At 39.4% G+C, this 19,705-nt stretch overlaps 1 protein-coding gene across 2 annotated transcripts; it reads left to right on the top strand.

The window, feature by feature from the left end:
• Positions 1-4,877: 4,877 nt before the first annotated feature.
• On the top strand, positions 4,878-15,169 carry LOC121370314. 2 transcript variants are annotated; one of them, XM_041495456.1, is made up of 4 exons: positions 4,878-4,954; positions 7,886-8,057; positions 12,585-12,695; positions 15,091-15,169. In XM_041495456.1, the coding sequence occupies exons 2-4, from the start codon at positions 7,886-7,888 to the stop codon at positions 15,135-15,137; spliced, it is 330 nt and encodes a 109-aa protein (XP_041351390.1). In that variant the 5' UTR covers positions 4,878-4,954; the 3' UTR covers positions 15,138-15,169. The 2 variants fall into 2 exon arrangements, with proteins under 2 accessions (XP_041351390.1, XP_041351389.1); XM_041495455.1 differs by lacking the exon at positions 15,091-15,169 and adding an exon at positions 13,109-13,182.
• Positions 15,170-19,705: the final 4,536 nt, after the last annotated feature.

Here is a 19,705-nt window from a genome sequence, read left to right as displayed (position 1 = left end):
TACACACACATAACTACACCATCAAAAAAGAAAGAAAGAGCAAACAAATAAGCCATTCCTCTCCCAGACCAAACACAGGTATGTAGCCTAAATTAGTCACCACTGTAACATGTTTTTGGTTTAAATCAGTTTTGTTAACGACAAAAATTAAATTTTCTTATTTAGAATACCAGTGTCTGAGTCTTCAACATAGACGTACGGGCTCTTATTTTTGATGGGAGGCAGGCTCGGTTTTGCCCGAATTAAATCAAAGTGCCCGAATTTATTCATATTAGCATTAACACGAAACAGCTATATAGGGTTGCAAACAAATCACTACGCATTTTTATATGGATTGCAACGAATTTTGAGGGTAGAATGATGGAAATGCATGGTAAAAGGGTCTCAGGTTAGCACATTTTGCCCGAATATCTGTTACCCAAGGGGCAAAACCTTTTTTTTCTTCTTTTTTTCCTTTTAGTGCTGTAAAAGGTTTGCCACCTAAAATCATATCTACATATATCTAGGATCACAACCTAGGTGGACAACCTTGCCAACAAGCTACTGAAAATGTATCATTCACTGTTAAATATGATGCCCCATTCATGCAGTGTTTTTTTACTTGCCAGTAGGCAGTCTCTGATTTGGTCTCTTTTTGAAAAGTGTTTACTTTATGTTTGAAGTTTATTCCAAATGGATTTTTTTCCAAGGAATATGATGGTGCTAACCAATTTTTATTAAAGTGTGTCCAACATGACCTCTCGGGCCCCCAAATTTGTTGCTGGGGGTTCAACATGAAAATTTACTTATATATGTAAACGTTGGTAGATTTATATCAATTCAAGGATGGCCAATTCAAACAGATCATTTTCAAAATCCAAGATGGCCGCTAGTATGCTCAACATTCAAAATGACCGCCAAAATTGTGAAATGTTCTAATGGGTTCACCAAATTTATTTCAAATTCTTTTGATGTTTTTTTATCTTGTATACAATATTTATTGCCATAGCTTTGTGGCAGATTGATAGTCAATAAAAAATGACGCAAAATGGCTATAAAGAAATGTTATCAGCAAAAAGTAAAGTTTGTTTTATTTAATGACACCACTAGAGCACATTGATTTATTAATCATCGGCTGTTGGATGTCAAACATATGGTCATTTTGACACAGACACAGAGATAAAACTCGCTACATTTTTTTCTATTAGTAGCAAGGGCTCTTTTATATGCACCATCCCACAGACAGGATAGCACATATCACGGCCTTTGATGTTCCATTCGTGGTGCACTGGTTGGAGCGACAAATAGCCCAATGGGCTCACTGACGGGATCGATCCCAAACCGACCGCGCATCAAGCGAGCGCTTTATCACTGGGCTGCACAAGTTCATAAAGAAACATTATACACATACACATACACATACACATACACATACACATACACATACACATACATACATACATACATACATACATACTTACATACATACATATATACTAACTTATTAACATTATGCCTTTATTTGAGAATTGTATTGGAAATAATTTATATGATCAGTATAATTTATGATGTAACTTTATCGATTTAGTAGTTGTTTTATAAATTATAACAATGAATTATTTTTCTGAGAATTTTTTTTTATTATTTTTTATTTTTTAAATTGTTTTTATTATTATTATTTTATTTTTTTTCAACCCAGAGTAGTGCACAAGTAACTTGAGCAGTTCAAGGCCACTAAACCATCTTTTAAAGATGTCTATCTAAGGTGTGTAACCTAAACAACGCACTTAAATTGTAGTTTGAGTATTTATAAGCAGGAAAATATTAATTAATCAGAAATAATGCATACAAATGATCCTTATATGCAGTTTGAATTGTATACACGTATTGCAGTGTTGAGTTAGAAAATGTAATACGAAGATGGTCACACACACACACACACACACACACACACACACACACACACACACACATATATATATATATATATATATATATATATATATATATATATATATATATATATATATATATATATATATATATATAGGGCTGGCCAAAAGTACTCGTTCGCTCGCAAAAGACGCAAACTGCCTGTTTATCAATTTTTTACACTTGCGATATGTTTTTTAATTCCGTAGTCTGCAGCAAGCGTCGCCCGTCATTTCAAAGCCATGATTCTTATATCTAGTACCATATTAGAAATCCACATATTAATCACTAATACACACACTACAGAAAGAAACCCGACAGCACCCACATTCAGCTAAGCTTCGGCAAACACCGGACAGCAGAATTCTAAGTTCGCCGACCTATATCGTGACGTTGCGTCACATGATCGCCCACTCAGCCATTCCGTCTACTAGGCGGAATCGCCCAGTGGGCGATCACGTGATCTACGTCACGAAATAGGTCACCGAGCTTTGTAATTCTTGCGACGGAGTGTCACGAAGCGTAGCTGAATATGGGTGCTGTCGGATTTCTTTCTGTACTATGTGTATTAGTGATTAATATGTGGATTTTTTTTAATCGGTTAACTCGAAAATGATCGATGTAAAGGTATTTGACGTCAAACATAGAATTGTTGTGGTATTAGAGCGGACATCTTTGCCAACTTTTTGGTTGTCGGGAATTGCCAAAAAAATACATAGCTTGGTCTCTGACTGTAATGAGAGCGTATTTATGTCCAAATGTCCGTCTAGCTCTCTTACAGTCAGAGTACTTGGGCTAGGTTGCATCCCGTCAAGAAAACCCCTAGATTGACAGTCGATAGACGTTGACGGTGTAGTGCTGTGTTGAAATACAGATCTTGAGAAGTCGGATCCGTCTGAACGAGAGAGAGTATCAGACTAGGGTATAGTCCAGTCGTCATGGGTTGGTATAGTGGTGCGGACGGGCCCGACTCCGGCGGATACGAGATGGTATCACAATAAAACAAAGTAAAGTCTAGAAAAGAGTAGTAGGGGCCGACCCCGCTTCCTATTTCTTCTTAGAGTGGGGCGGTCAATCTTCCAGTGCTGCTAGGACAGGCTCGGACATGTAGAGACTAAACTCGAACAACAATGGCGTTCTGCAGAATGGCCGCCATACGAGTCACAAAAAAAACAAGTCGACAGTCAGACGGAGAAATGACATGGAGGCAAGGAATCTCGCTAAAAAAAAGAATCCAACCTGGTGGTGCAGGCTGTCGAAACGAGAAGCGTTCCAGCGTTCAATTCTGTAATCAACATTTAATTGATTAAATGTTAAAGAACAGTCAGTAGGCGTGCGTGCAGGCAGGCAAATTTGTAACGGGATCTAAGTAGTCTCCAACTGAGTGAACATTTTGAACATTAAATGTCCTGAAATGCAATGTCCTGCATTCTACAAGTAAAATTCGTCCTGAAAAATAGATGCTTTAAAATATAAATATGTCTCTCCGTTATCCCCCCCCCCCCCCCTACCCCCAAAATTACTAATCAACCAGAGAAAAATACTTGGCTGAGTGGTATACTTTGACGAGGAAGATAAAATATAAATAGGATAAACAAAAAAGTTTTGTACTTTTTGGTACACTGCGGAGTCCGTAAATATAATTTTTATAAACTGCTAACCCCCCCCCCGACGGGCAATTGAAAATTTTGATATGGCCAGCCCTGTATATATATATACACACATAACACATTTATTATATTGTTTCCCGTAATCTGTTTTAATATTGCGACGTGTTTTTTTCGCGAATGTATACCTTACCGCATGTTCGCGACGTGTAAATTTCGCGAACGACCGTTGACAGCTCAAAAAAAAAGTGGATAAAGACAGAAAGAAAGAAAGAAATGTTTTATTTAACGACGCACTCAACACATTTTATTTACGGTTATATGGCGTCAGACATATGGTTAAGGACCACACAGATTTTAAGAGGAAACCCGCTGTCGCCACTTCATGGGCTACTCTTCCGATTAGCAGCAAGGGATCTTTTATTTGCGCTTCCCACAGGCAGGATAGCACAAACCATGGCCTTTGTTAACCAGTTATGGATCACTGGTCGGTGTAAGTGGTTTACACCTACCCATTGGGCCTTGCGGAGCACTCACTCAGGGTTTGAAGTCGGTATCTGGATAATAAATCCCATGCCTCGACTGGGATCCGAACCCAGTACCTACCAGCCTGTTGACCGATGGCCTAACCACGACGCCACCGAGGCCGGTTGGATAAAGACAGCTCACTGTAATTGTTATAAAGTTACTGTCTGTAAATCAATATTCTATTATCCTACACCAAGCAATTGTGCCTGGTACAGAGTCTATGGAGGGGATTAGGCCCTACCCACCTCACCTGTATTAGAATCACAACTCACAGCTTCAGTTGTTAACTGTTAACACCCTTTGGTAGATAAAACAATAAACGATTACTCGCCATCGATTGAAGTTACATAAAACAATTAACGATTAGTCGCCATCAAGGAGAGCTCGTGTATAGTTGAGTGAATCTTTTTGTGAATTTTATTCTCAATAAAATATTTCAAAACAAAACAAATTACTTTAAGCACACTTCAAACTGGAAAATAGTGCGTGCGTATTAATTTCGCGACATAAGGTTGGACGCGAACGACGCGAAATTTATACGCACGCATTTTTTTCACGGTTTACAGTAACTATCATGGAAGCTTGTTTAAAACGTCGTTATTAGTTGGTTTATAGAATGGTCAGTAGGGAACATATGGCTGATTTGGTGAACACATTCTGAATATAACAGGATGTCCTGCAAGCTTAGAATTATAATTTAACAACAGCTTGCAGAACAGGATGCTCATAACATTAGTCGTTCACACATTCACACTGTAAATAATGATATAATAACAGATACCATCTGATACACACCCAAGTAAACTAAAAGGAATTGTGCCACTTCTGACACCGATGCAATATAAAGTCACCAATACCATTACAGGTATCACCATACATTGCCGCGAGTATCCAGACATAACGAAAAGGTAAGATACGAACTTATTTCACATTTAACTTCTTTTTCCCGCAATAATTATCTTTTAGACGAAGTGCATGTGTATGTTGTTTTTACATGTTTTGACTTTGTTTTATTCAAGAAGAGGCTACGATACTGGTAGAGATTAGAAGAAGAAGAAAGAAATTACCTTTCCATTGCTCTATTGGAGCTGTAACTGACTTAATGTCATAATCAGAGCCGGTTTATTCTAGTTGTACATGTAGCATGTGCTACGGGCCCCGCGCTTCAGGGGGCCCCGCGGTGATGTGTACATTTATTTTCCCCAGGTCATTTTTTCCCCCTCTCCCCGAGGGGTTGCAAAATATATATCCTGGGAAGGGGGCCCCGCTGTTAATTGTGCTACAGGTTCCCGCAGATCCTTAAACCAGCTCTGGTCATCAACTGCTGCTGCTGCTGCTGCTGATGATGATTGTAACGATATCCATCATTTAGTCCAAGTAGCCTACTCTGTCGTTCAAGAGCTAGACGGTTTATTATAGCCGTCCAAATGTCCGTCTAGGTTTTGAACGGCAGAGTACTCTTACTATTCATATTTCAGGTTAACATACCTTCAACAATTCCAAAGAGTCAGTAGCCTCAAAGTCACGTTTCTTTTATTTCAATCCAGCTGTGTTTTAATTAGCAGGTAACTGAGTCGTAACATCTAGTACCGCTGTTGTAGACATGTTTTTGTTTTGTTTTTTTGTTTTTTTTAAATAGTATTATATACGGCCAGATAACTTGTCTCTGGAGAATTATGATTGGGATAGAGAAAGTAAATCGGAAAAAATTGTCTCTTAACTTGAAGAATAATTTCTATTAATTTTATAAAAATATATGAGCCAATGCCATTGGTCCTCTTGCAACATTATATTGTATTTTGGTCCAAACTTAGTTTATTGCCAGTAATAGCTAGCATTTCTTTAGTATATCAAATGAAATGGATTTTAAAACGTGTTAATAGCCTATAAATTCGTCCGACCCAAATTGAAATCTTATCTGGAATGCGCATACGCATACGCATTTACGCTACAAATACCAACACAGGCCAGTGTACGTAATACGTAACGCATAATACGTAGCAATAAATTTCTATGCAAACAGGTTGAGTAGATTCCATTTATACGTCTCCGTAGTGCGTATCTAAGTACGTACACGTATAATATTATACATGCGAATTATGGACAAACGGAATTTGTCCCATAATGAATTTTCGTTATAAGTCTGTGTACATGTGCTAAATTGTCAAACATCACGATGATTGCGTTGAATGTAGTTCGGAAAAGTGAGCCTATAAAGGTAGTACTATACCAAATAAAATCCCATTGGCGACCATTTTAACGTTTGTGTTTAAAAACATTATATGCAATATATCAACTAAACTATGACCCATAAATATCAGTACTATAACCCTTACCTCAAAATATTAACTGAAGAAAATGGTACCTTTCATGGCTCATTTTCGGTATAACCAGATGTTTTTACAACACCCCTAGTTTCACACAAAATTTGAGTACTTTTTTTTCTGCAGGTATCCCGTACATGTTTCAAGCACAAGGCTACTTAACACAGTGGTACTAGATGAAATAAAATTGCATACATTTTTAGCCCAGATGAAACTCATTTTTTTTTTACAACCAACACACTCACATTTATAACCAATCACAGGACTTGTGGTGTTATCTTCTCCATCTAAAGAACTTTGACCCAGCCGGAAGTTATTTGGTTTAGTGCTACCTATAAAGCCATGTATTAACAAAATTCTGGCGCCCGACACGGTCAAGCCTCTGGCTCGTGGTTCTAGACATTAAGACAATCAAAACCATAACCATAATTATACATGTATACTGGATGTTCAGAAATAATAATTCTAAACACGTACCAGTGACGTGCAGTATTTTTTTTAATCATGAAAAAGGGGACCTCTCAATGGTGTTTTTGAAATGAGCTACATACTAATTTTTGCTGAAGATAGCAATTCCATTTTTTCTTCTTTTTGTTTGCACCCTACACTTATAGTTTTATGCATCTTATAACAAAAACTATACACTTTTTTTTTATATATTGCAAATAGATAGAAGTATTGGCACAAACAAACAAGATGGCATAGTAGTATTAGCGTAGCACTTTCTGGTGTAACGTTGTTAGGGTGTTTTTTTGGGGGACATTGGCTTAGCCAGGATTTTATATAGGGTCGGTGAGCGTTAATTTCCGCTTTTACCATGTTATGGAGCGGCATGCAAATATTAAAGGTGATGGGAGAAAAGAAAAAGGTATGATTTGGTAGCTATGGTTCTAATGCCCCCACCCCCTAGCTACACTAGTGGTCCTTGATGCATCCCCAAGTGACACAAAAGATCGGCAGCTGTTTACGGTTTACTTAAAACTATGACGACCGCGAAGTGACCTCCTAACAAGTTTGCTTGAAATAAGAATTTTAAAGGGACATTCCTGAGTTTGTTGCATTGTAAGATGTTTCCGACTAATAGTTTAATATACAGCCACTAATATTTTATGCAGAAAAACCACTAATACGTTTGGATAAAGTTATTAAGAATCTGTGACATGAAAACGGGGAAAACCCTAAAAAATAGACAAGAGCTTGTCTTCATAAACGTTACTTCTCAGAGGTATACGTGTGTGCTTTAAAAAAAAAATATGAAGAAAAGCATGTATTTCGTGATATTAAAAACACGAGACTGATCATAAACACTTCGGATGTACGGAAATGGATAATATAAACAATAACATCCACGCAATATCTGATTTCAGTTACCAAACGCTCTGATAGTGAAAAGTACGCCGCAGTGTTTACAAACTAGGGTCTGTTACTTGAACCATGTCCAACCCGATCGCCATTTCCGACAGAATTCGGGTTTGTAATTTTTTTTATTGTTTTTTTTTTTTGTATTGTTTGCAGATGCGCTATGCATACCTGCTAGTGTTGCTGGTGACGTTTGCAGTGCTGCACGAGTCAGACGCCTGGTTTCTTAGTCGGCGATCCTGGAGACGATTAAAACGATGGAGTGGACGTGCACTTTTAGGATGGGCAGCAAAGAAAGCAGTATTCATGATTTTGGCGGGAAAACGAGATATATATACTATTATAGTAGTGTTGCCCGCTACCAACAGGGGCGTGCGCAGGGAATTTTGCAGGGGGGGGGGGGGGGGTCGAGGTGTCCGGCGAAGCCCGATAACATCTCAGTACTTCCATATCCATTCACAGGAATGTACAAAATCGGGATATGAAATTTTTTTCCGCCTTGAGCAGGGGTGGGTGGGTTTCGACCCCCCTAACCCCCCCCCCCCTCTCGCACGCGCCTGACCAACCCCGGTCGGGCTGCAGGTGTTCTCTTGCACCTGTCAGTGCGGGCGGTCCCTTCTCCCTCCCACCCCAAACCTTTTTCCTGTCCTGGACAGAGGAGCTGGCCAAGACCGGCACCTGTGTCCATGACAGGCGTGCGCTACAACAGCTTGCTCTCAATGTGCACATAAAACCATAGGACCTGACCTGACCTTGAGTTGGATACAGGCCTCGGTGGTGTCGTGGTTAAGCCATCGGACATAAGGCTGTTAGGTACTGGTTCCCACCAAGAGCGAATTTTAACGACTCTTCTCTAACACCCTCTTTTTTCTCACCAACAACTAACAACTAACCAACTGTCCTGGACAGACAGCCCAGATAGCTGATGTGTGTGAGCCCGTGCTTATAAAACTTAAAGAAAGAAATGTTTTATTTAACGACGCACTCAACACATTTTATTTACGGTTATATGGCGTCAAACATATGGTCAAGGACCACACAGATTTTGAGAGGAAACCCGCTGTCACCACTTCATGGGCTACTCTTTCCGATTAGCAGCAAGGGATCTTTTATATGTACCATCCCACAGGCAGGATAGCACAAACCATGGCCTTTGTTGAACCAGTTGTGGATCACTGGTCGGTGCAAGTGGTTTACACCTACCCATTGAGCCTTGCGGAGCACTCACTCAGGGTTTGCAGTCGGTATCTGGATTAAAAAATCCCATGCCTCGACTGGGATCCGAACCCAGTACCTACCAGCCTGTTGACCGATGACCTAACCACGACGCCACCGAGGCCGGTATAAAACTTTTAGAGTCCAGACTCAATCTCTAATGATGTCACACACATACAATTTGTATGGCGTTGCCATAACGTTCACGTCTCAGACTCGATTCTAGACTCTAAAACTTTTATAAGCACCAGACCAGGACAGCATGCTTGAATCTTAATTGGTTATAAGCACGAAAATAAGTTAAGTTTGATCCTGTCCTGGACGAAGGAGTCGGCGTCGGTCGACACCTGTTCCCATGACAGGCGTGCGCTACAACAGACATATGTTCAGTCAACAGCTTGTTACTAACGTTCGTGAGACTGATATTTACGCTACACAGTAAACCGAATTGTACAATTTCGGGAACCAGTCAAATAGCTTGCGAACGTTAGAGAAACGTTTGCTGGCTGAACTTGGGACAACTTGCTCTGAATGAGTACGTTAAACCGCATGACCTGACGTGACCTTGAATTGGTTATTCAGTCTTAACTGTCATCGGTGATGTCGTGGTTAAGCCATCGGACATAAGGCTGGTAGGTACTTGGTACGTAGCCCGGTGCCGGCCCACGCTCAGAGTCAGTTTTAACGACTCAGTGGACAATTGCAACGACTTCTCTGTCACTAACAACTAACCACTAACTCTATGTCCTGGACAGACAGCCCGTATTAGCTGAGGTGTGTGCCCAGGACAACGTGTTTGAAACTTAATTGGATATAAACACAAAAATAAACATGAATGAATGAATGAATGAATGAATGAATGAATGAATGAATGAATGAATTAATCAATCAATCAATCAATCAATGACGTGAGTTTGTTTTCCTGTCTCGGACGAAGGAGCTGGCAGTGGTCAGAACTTGCACCCAAGACAGGCGTACGCTATAACAGATTTTTGTGAATGTAAATCATTTGACATTGAGTTGGTTGCGCCCTTACTATGGAAACACAAACAATAAACGGTTTTGTCAAATGGTGATTTAATTTCATATACCTCAAAGTTAGTACAACAACACCAAGGACAGAATCCTAATCGAGTAGTAAAAAATAAAGTTTTGAGTTGTAAAACAGAAGAAAAAAAAATGTTTCCGTCTGTTTTTCTGACGTTTATCTGACCGAGTTGTATTGAATAAATTTTGCTTGGGTTGGTTTCTCTTACGATTGATTAAATAATTTAATTTTACAACAAGGACGAATTTCTAATTGAATAAACACAGGTTGATTGAAAAATATTTTATTGCTTTTAAAAACAAAATGGATTTGGCACAAGTTATACAATTTACTAGGCCTTCTCCATAATATATATATATATATATATATACTCTTCAAAAAAAGAAACGCAAAAGGGTACAAATGGGTTATACTCCGATTTTATGTTTCCTACCGGTTCATGCTTTGTGAATATAAGGTCATTGCATGTCCCAAACACATTCCCACGGTTACATTCGATAAAACGCAGCTACTGTACAATAAAGTTCCAAAATGTGAATATTCGCAAAAACGCAGCCACGTGCAAAAACCATGTCACCACTGCACGTGCGTTGTCTGCACGTGCAACATGAACACCGACAGTATAAAAGTGCAGGGTGTTCGCTTGCCTGGCCTCTGTATCTGGCCGACAGTTGACAATCCAGGACATGCCACGTCTCAGTTGCCATCGGCCGACTAGACGCAGGCGAATCCAGAACGGCCGTTGCCAGGGCATTCCATGTGTCCCCAAGCACCATCTCCAACTGTGGGACCGTTTGCAACATGGATCAACACGTGACCTCCCTAGATCCGGTCGACCACGGGTCACTACCCCCGGGCAGGACCGCTTTATCCGGGTACGCCACCTTCGGGAACGATTGACTACTGCCACCTCCACAGCCGCAGCAATACCAGGTTTAGGATATCCGACCAGACCGTACGGAACCGCCTACGTGAGGTAGGAATTCGTGCCAGGCGTCCAGTTCGAGGTGTCATCTTAACAAACACCAACACCGTCGACTCCGACTGCAGTGGTGCCAGATTCATCGACAATGGCCTCAACTGCGATGGAGAAAGGTGTGGTTCAGTGACGAGTCCCGATTTCTGCTCCGACGTCATGATGGAAGATGTCGCGTGTATAGGCGTCGTGGTGAAACGTTATGCGGCAAACTGCGTGCAGGAAGTGGACAGATTCGGCGGGGGTAGTGTCATGGTGTGGGCAGCCATCTCACACACTGGCAGAACTGACCTGGTCCACGTGCAGGGCAACCTGAATGCACAGGGCTACATTGACCAGATCCTCCGGCCACACATCGTTCCAGTTATGGCCAACGCCAACGCAGTGTTCCAACATGACAACGCCAGGCCTCACACAGCACGTCTCACAACGGCTTTCCTACAGAACAACAACATTAATGTCCTTCCTTGGCCATCGACATCACCGGATTTGAACCCAATTGAGCATCTATGGGACGAGTTGGACCGACGCCTCCGACAGCGACAACCACAGCCCCAGACCCTGCCCGAGCTGGCAGAAGCCTTGCAGGCCGAGTGGGCCACCATCCCCCGGGACGTCATCCGTACTCTGGTTGCTTCAATGGGCAGGCGGTGCCAGGCAGTTGTCAACAAACGCGGAGGCCACACCCGGTATTGACTCCAGATGACCTTACCTTGGTGGTGTGTCCTATCACTTACTCACAATGGATAGAGTGAATTGTGAACAATCATGCAACATTTGGTAATTATCGGACTCACCATTCAATAATTAAATCAATTCTCCAAATGTTACGACAATGTGGTTTTGCGTTTCTTCTTTTGAAGAGTATATATATATATATATGTATCGGATGAATATATAAAAAGATAAAATTTCACGTTTTAATGGAATAAGTGCCTTTCACCCGTAACGGGTTCATCAGTTCCATATACATACATACATACATAGATACACACACACACACACATATATATATATATATATATATATATATATATATTATTGAAAGAGAAAAAGAAAGAAAAGATGCAATAAGTGTTCGATAATTAGACAGCAAATTTGTTAGTCAAGGGAACGCAGTCTTATTACGTAGAGGCTATACAAAAACGACCATATATTATTTACTAATTATGAGAAACTTTTTGTTGTATTTATATATTTATGTAAATGAAAAAAAAGCTTTACTGTATTCGTAACTTAAAACACATTTACAATTTAAAATCAATTGTAACTGTATGTAATGAAATCTATGCAATGAATTACAGAGAATGCGTTTTTGTTTTTCATATAAACTGCATTCACAGAAATAATTTCCACAACTACAAGAGGAATAATTTCCACAACTACAGGAGGAATCAGTGCTAAGTTCATCTCATATAAATCAATACACCCGTGTCTTAATTTGGTATGCAATACATGTTCTCTTCTATCACCAAAATGAACAGTTTGGTGTTAAAGTGTAAGCATTGTAAATACATATGAGATGTAGGTCTACGCATGTAAGTCACAAACAGGGTGCTGATTTGAGTTTGAAAATCTTTGACCTGGTTTCTATTCGCTGACTGGTTTAATTTCAGATGTCTCGGAATATGACACCAACAAGGACGGAGTCCTCGACGTAGACGAACTGGAGAAAGTGATGAGTACTCGAGATGCTGAGAATCTGTTTGAAATTTCTGATCATGACGGTCAGTTTCAAACAAATATAATTCATTGAAAACATATTTCATTGCTTATAATGTAGGCTTGTGTGTGTGTGTGTGTGTGTGTGTGTGTGTGTGTGTGTGTGTGTGTGTCTATATACGTGTGTAATTTGTTTTTGCTGGTTTATACAACTTACATTCAAAGGAATGATAATGACTGCTTTTAAAGGGATCCACAACGATAGAGGTCTACATTTAAAGTACAACAGGCATTTCTTAGTCTAGTATGTAAAACATCTGCTATTTGATTTCCGCATGGTATAAAATGTTAATTATGATACATCTATATTAATTTCAGTACTTCACATACATGTACATACTACCGATGAAAACCTCCGTGTGTTTTCAGTATTTGTCTGTGTATTTTGTTTACTCATAACGCGTGTGTTTTATTACAGGAGACTCCCAGGTCACTGTGGACGAGTTTAGGCGAGTCCTCACGGAACTGAACGGACTGGAATAAGAAGATCAAGTATGTTTTTGTACTGTGACATTAAGTTATCTATCAGGCACGGCGGAGCGGAAGAAAGAGTGGGTGGGGGTGGGCTGTAGCCACCCAATAATTCTGGATACATTTTTTTACTGGCATTTAGGTTACCAGTATTTGTCATGATGAATTAATTTCACTTGTAGAACGCTGGAGATTGCATTTCGAGATATCTATTTTTCAAAATTTTCCACTGGAACACTCCCCAGAACTCGTCTAGAATAGATATATTTTCATACAATCAAGTCAAACCAGTCACTTAAAGTTTCATTTTATCACAGTGTCCTATACAGTAACTTGAAAATAATACATTACAAAATATGACATCTATTCCATAAAAAACAACAACAACATATTTGCGATTATAATTGCCACAAATTATTTGATTAAACCATACAGTTGTTCATTGTAGGTAATTATTTTGATACATGACTGTGGTGTTTACAATTCAGCGATAATGTAATAACTACATATTATTTTCTACTATTAAGTTCTTCTATTAATAAGTTACTACACAGGACAATTTGTGTTTAAAAATTAAGTTGAACTGTTTGACTCCTTGATAGCGTTTATGTAAATTATTTGGATATTGAGGGATGATTACTCCCCCGAAAAATGTACCATACCATTCAGTTGTTAATTGTAAGTATTTATTACCGTACGTGAAAAATGATTGTGGTATTAATATATTCAGCGTGTATGCATTTATAAAAGTGTTCATTTTACCAGAATTTGTCAAAATACATTTTATTTGTAGAATGAACAAAATTGCTTCACGCCCCCGATCCCAGTCAGTCACCCACCCCACCCTACAACGTTCACTTGCTTCCACCGTGCCTGTGTATGACTAGTCTAGGAACCCAATTTAGTTTTTGAGTGTTCTGACTACCACTAATAATAACAGTAATAACATTTATGTATTAAATATATTTATCAGCTAGCCAGTTGATCAGTTTATTAAGCCTACGATGTAACAGCCATTGGCTGACAACCGGCCTCGGTGGCGTCGTGGCAGGCCATCGGTCTACAGGCTGGTAGGTACTGGGTTCGGATCCCAGTCGAGGCATGGGATTTTTAATCCAGATACCGACTCCAAACCCTGAGTGAGTGCTCCGCAAGGCTCAATGGGTAGGTGTAAACCACTTGCACCGACCAGTGATCCATAACTGGTTCAACAAAGGCCATGGTTTGTGCTATCCTGCCTGTGGGAAGCGCAAATAAAAGATCCCTTGCTGCCTGTCGTAAAAGAGTAGCCTATGTGGCGACAGCGGGTTTCCTCTCAAAATCTGTATGGTCCTTAACCATATGTCTGACGCCATATAACCGTAAATAAAATGTGTTGAGTGCGTCGTTAAATAAAACATTTCTTTCTTTCCATTGGCTGACATGTACAAAATACACTGCGTTGTTATGGATACCATAAGGTATTACAAATGCGCATGTAAACAAAATGTATATAGTCCAACTGCACAAGTAAAATTACTGTACTAAATAGTTAATAATAATAGATAATAAATAATAATAGTAATAGTAATACATGTAATAGTAGTAGTAATAGTAAAAAAAATAGTAATAAGAACTGACGGTAATATTTTACGTCTTTGCGTTGCACAAAAGATACATTTTAATTAAATCTGATACATTTTTCTCTCACTTTGATGTTAAAACAAATTAATTATAAGACCTTGAGCACGATGATATTTCTTGAGGAACCGTTAACTAATATCACTAAAGCACGATCTGATTACTAAATTAACTGAAGTGAATCTTGGCTTTTCAAAACACTGTTGATAAACATACCTCAATTTTAATAGTTCTGTCTTCAGTTATTATTATCATTATAATTATTATTATTTTATTACTATTATTATTATTATTATTATTATTTTACAGCAACAAAGAAGACCGACATAGATCTGGCTGATCAGCTATCGACATAAATTATATTAATAATAATAAAAATCAAAACGCAGTAAACATACCTTTTTTGTATTTGTTCATCAAAGGGGTGGATTGTCAGAACAATTTTAATTAAAAATTATAATTGATTATATTCAATTAAATTTTTGTTTAATAAAAATTGATAAAACTGTTGCGACACTTCAGCTAGCGTGACAGACGAAACCAATAGCCGACAATTATTGTCCGTGACTTTTCTACCGATTAGCAGCAAGAAGTTTGTTTGGTTTAACGACACCACTAGAGCACATTGACTTATTAATCATGGGCTATTGGATGTTAAACATTTGGTAATTTTGACGTATAGTCTTAGAGAGGAAACCGTCTACATTTGTCCAGTAGTTGCAAGGGATTTTTTGTATATGTACCACCCACAGACAGGATAGCACATACCAGTCGTGGTGTACTGGCTGGAAAGAGAAATGATTAGCAGCATGAGACCCATAGTATATCATGCGATCGCTCTAACACTGGACTACATAACGGCTCCGAGCGGGACGTAGCCCAGTGGTAATTGCGCCCGCCTGATGTGTTGTCCGGTCTAGGATCGACCCCCGTGGGTGGGTACATTGGTTTATTTCCCTTTCCAGCCAGTGCACCACGACTGGTATATCAAAAGCCGTGGCATGTGCTATTCTGTCTGTGGGATGGTGCATATATCCCTTGCTACTTATGGAAAAACATGTAGCTCTTTAAGACTATATGTCAGAATAATTACCAAATGTTTGACATCCAATAGCCAATGATTGATAAATCATTGTGCTCTAATGGTGTTGTTAAGTAAAACAAACTTTAACACAACTCCTCGCACAGAGCAACAGTCGATTTAATGGAGACCTGCTCACCCCTCTTTCCCCGACCCCCACCAAAACACACACAGACAGACAGACAGACAGACAGACACACACACACACACACCCTCACGCCCACCCCATGAGCTGTGAGCAGCGAGTCCAGGCCGATGGCTTAATCACCACGCTTGGTCTGGGATTAATCCCCGTCGGTGGACCCATTGGGCTATTTCTCGTTCCAGCCAGTGCAACACGACTGGCATATAAAAGGCCGTGGTATGTACTTCCCTCTCTGTGGGATGGTGCATATAAAATATCCCTTGCTGCTAATCGAAAAGAGTAGCCCATGAAGTGGCGACAGCGGGTTTCCTCTCTCAATATCTGTGTGGTCCTTAACCATATGCCTGACGCCAGAAAACCGTAAATAAAATGTACTGAGTGCGTTGTTAAATAATTTGAAAAAAAACCCATTAATCACTACGCATATAAAACATGTAGGGTGTTTCAGACTATGTGTTAGAATTATCACTTGTTTGACATCCAGTAGCCGATGAATAAGAAATGAAACAAGGAAGGAAATTTTTTATTTAACGACGCACTCAACACATTTTATTTACGGTTATATGGCGTCAGACATATGGTTAAAGACCACACATATATTGAGAGAGGAAACCCACTGTCGCCACTTCATGGGCTACTCTTTTCGATTAGCAGCAAGAGATCTTTTATATGCACCATCCCACAGACAGGATAGTACATACTACGGCCTTTGTTACACCAGTTGTGGAGCACTGGCTGGGACGAGAAATAGCCCAATGGGTTCACCGACGGGGATTTATCCTAGACCGACCACGTATCAAGCGAGCGATTTACAACTGGGCTACGTCCCGCCCCTAATAAGAAATGAATGCACTTTAATAGTTTGTTTGTTGTTTTTTTGTCCACCGATAGGGATCGATCCCAGACCGATCGCTTTACCACTGTGTTACGTTCCGCCCCCTCGTACTCCAATGGTGTCGTTAAACAAACCAAACTTTATTTAACTTTATTGTACAAGTATTTGGTGTTTAACCACAATGTAATCAGTCATCCCCGTCTAATAAGGTTAAGAGTTTGCAATCTAATTAAAATTAGCTCCACTATTACATGTGGATCTAACACCAGCCAGTTATAGTTCATGTCCACCAATCAAAACCTTACTTGCAGAATCATGCCAGTGATTTAAAAATAATTTGAAAACATTCCGAAGCCCCCTGTTTCGTGTGAATTACGAATGCCTTAAAACATGTTTTATTTTATAAAATAAATAATTTGTAATGTAAAACTGAAGACTGATTTAGTTTTGTTTTTTTATATATATAAATAAATAAATAATTTTTAATGTAAAATTGAAGACTGATAACCCATCCCGTACGTATTGGTATGGTTCGCTGTACTGCGGCCACTAAAATAGACTCGCCCGATATTTTTAGAATTTGTATGCTCCCAAATAACGTTATAAAAGGCGAAGTGTGATTGGTCAATTTTAAAATTATTATTTACAGACGAAATGTTACCTGGACATTGGAGACTACGCAGTGCTGTTAGCAATCTGATTAAAATTAGTTCTACTGGTCTAAATAAGGCATTCGTAATTCACATGAAACATATCGTATACCCTTATCATAATTCGGAATATTTTCAAATTATTTACAAATCACTGGCATGATTCTGCAAGTAAGGTTTTGATTGGTGGACATGAGTTCCAACTGGCTGCTGTTAGATCCACATGTAATAGTGGAGCTAATTTTAATTAGATTGAAGAGTTTGTGTTCGTTTAACAATACCATTAGAGCACTAGTTTTTAAACACTAAGGCATATTTTTGACTATGGTAGCCGTTTCTGATAACTGAAATCATACTTTACTTAGATTTTATGGTTTAGATTATCAATTTCCGTACATTCGAATTGTTTTTGGTCATCCTGGTGTTTTAATATCACAAAATGCATTTCTCATATTTTTAAAAACGCACGTGCGTCTGAGAAGTAACAGTTATGGAGTCTAGTGTCAGTCTATTTTTAGAGGGTATTTCACTATTTTAAAGTTTTAAAACTCATGTTTTACTTAATTGTAACGTTATCCAAATGTGTTACAGGTTTTTAGATTGAAACTAGGGTCTGTCGCTTTAATCATCGGCTATTGGATGTTATACATTTGATAATTCTACCACAATGTCTTCAAAGGAAAGAAAGAAAGGAAATGTTTTATTTAACAACGCACTCAACACATTTTATTTACAGTTATATGGCGTCGGACATATAGTTAAGGACCATACAGATATTAAGAGAGGAAACCCGCTGTCGCCACTTTATGGGCTACTCTTTTGGATTAGCAGCGAGGGATCTTTTATATGTACCATCCTACATAGAGGATAGCACATACATGTACCACGGCCTTCACCAGTTGTGGAGCACTGGCTGGAACGAGAAATAGCCCAATGGGCCAACCGATGGGAATCAATCGCGCATCAGGCGAGCGCTGTACCACTGAGCTGTGTCCCGCCCCCTGTCTTCAAAGGATACGCTCAAAACCTCAAAACCGCTCCAATAACATATAATCAAATCACACACCCCAATCCCCATCCCCCAAAAAACAACACACCCAAAAAAACCCACACCCCCCCCCCCCCCCCCCACACACACACACACAACAACCCACTAAAAAGCAAACAAAACAACAAAAACAAACAAATTCCAAACAGAACAAAATAACAACGAAATAAATAGAAATAAGAGGAAGAATCGAACTTTTATCAGTAAAGATATTTTATTATTATTATTAAAATACATAAGTTACACCTGTGGCATATGACATGAATATGTCTAAACTTCTTGGTTTCTTGGCCAGTGCTTATTTTATGTATCGTATATACTGAATGAACAGAATAGAAAGACAAAGCCTCTGAAAGTAATTGTAATCCTCTTTGGCAGATTTAACTGCAAAATCACAAATTAGGCGCGGTTCTGCCATTTTTAATAGTGGGTGACAGTAACATTAATATAAACGTGTTAGGTGGCGTTATTAAGTTAAACGAGACTGTTCACCTGCTGTAAAGTAAAAATAAATTATTTCACCAAAATTAGAGGGAATAACCCTGTATGTACACATATTTGTATGTGCACATATTAGTACTAATGAGATTTGTAGCTCAAAGTCAATAAAAGAATTGATCGGCGAGCCACTTGAACCCCGCCTAAATCCACTGCTGCATGAAATCTGTGAGACGTTGCTGATTCATAGCATACCTGGCTCGTTCAACTTTCAAAATGCCACTTAGATCATCCGAACTCAGTCTTCTGGGTCTGGGGGCTAGCAGATGTCTATCAGTCAGACTCGACCACACCCTGGTGTTGGTCGCTCTCGAGCTACTCTTTGTCCAAGTACTACTGCGCGTGAATCTCACCGGCTTCACGGGACTGCCACAATGCACTCCTAGAGTTCGGAGATTGTTCACACTTCTCACTATTTTCACACACTCGTCCCTGTTAATGGGTGCGAAGAGCGGGTAATCTTCTTGGCTTGCTGACGTGTCGCTGTCTTGTTTATCGTCAGGTGGTTCTTTTGCACTACCAGTATCTTCACCAATCACAGGAGTGCAAGGACTAGTACTTGCTTTAATTATGTGCTTGCTTTTTATACCAGAATCATGCTTAATAATTGTACCCTCAAACCGGTGCTGCTTCGTGGACGGCGATCCGATCCTGCATGTGTCGCTGT

The sequence above is a fragment of the Gigantopelta aegis genome, chromosome 4, assembly GCF_016097555.1.
Source record: "Gigantopelta aegis isolate Gae_Host chromosome 4, Gae_host_genome, whole genome shotgun sequence".
NCBI lineage: Eukaryota > Metazoa > Mollusca > Gastropoda > Neomphalida > Peltospiridae > Gigantopelta > Gigantopelta aegis.
The sequence above is the reverse complement of the archived record's forward strand: the minus strand, read 5'-3'. Positions and strand labels throughout refer to the sequence as shown.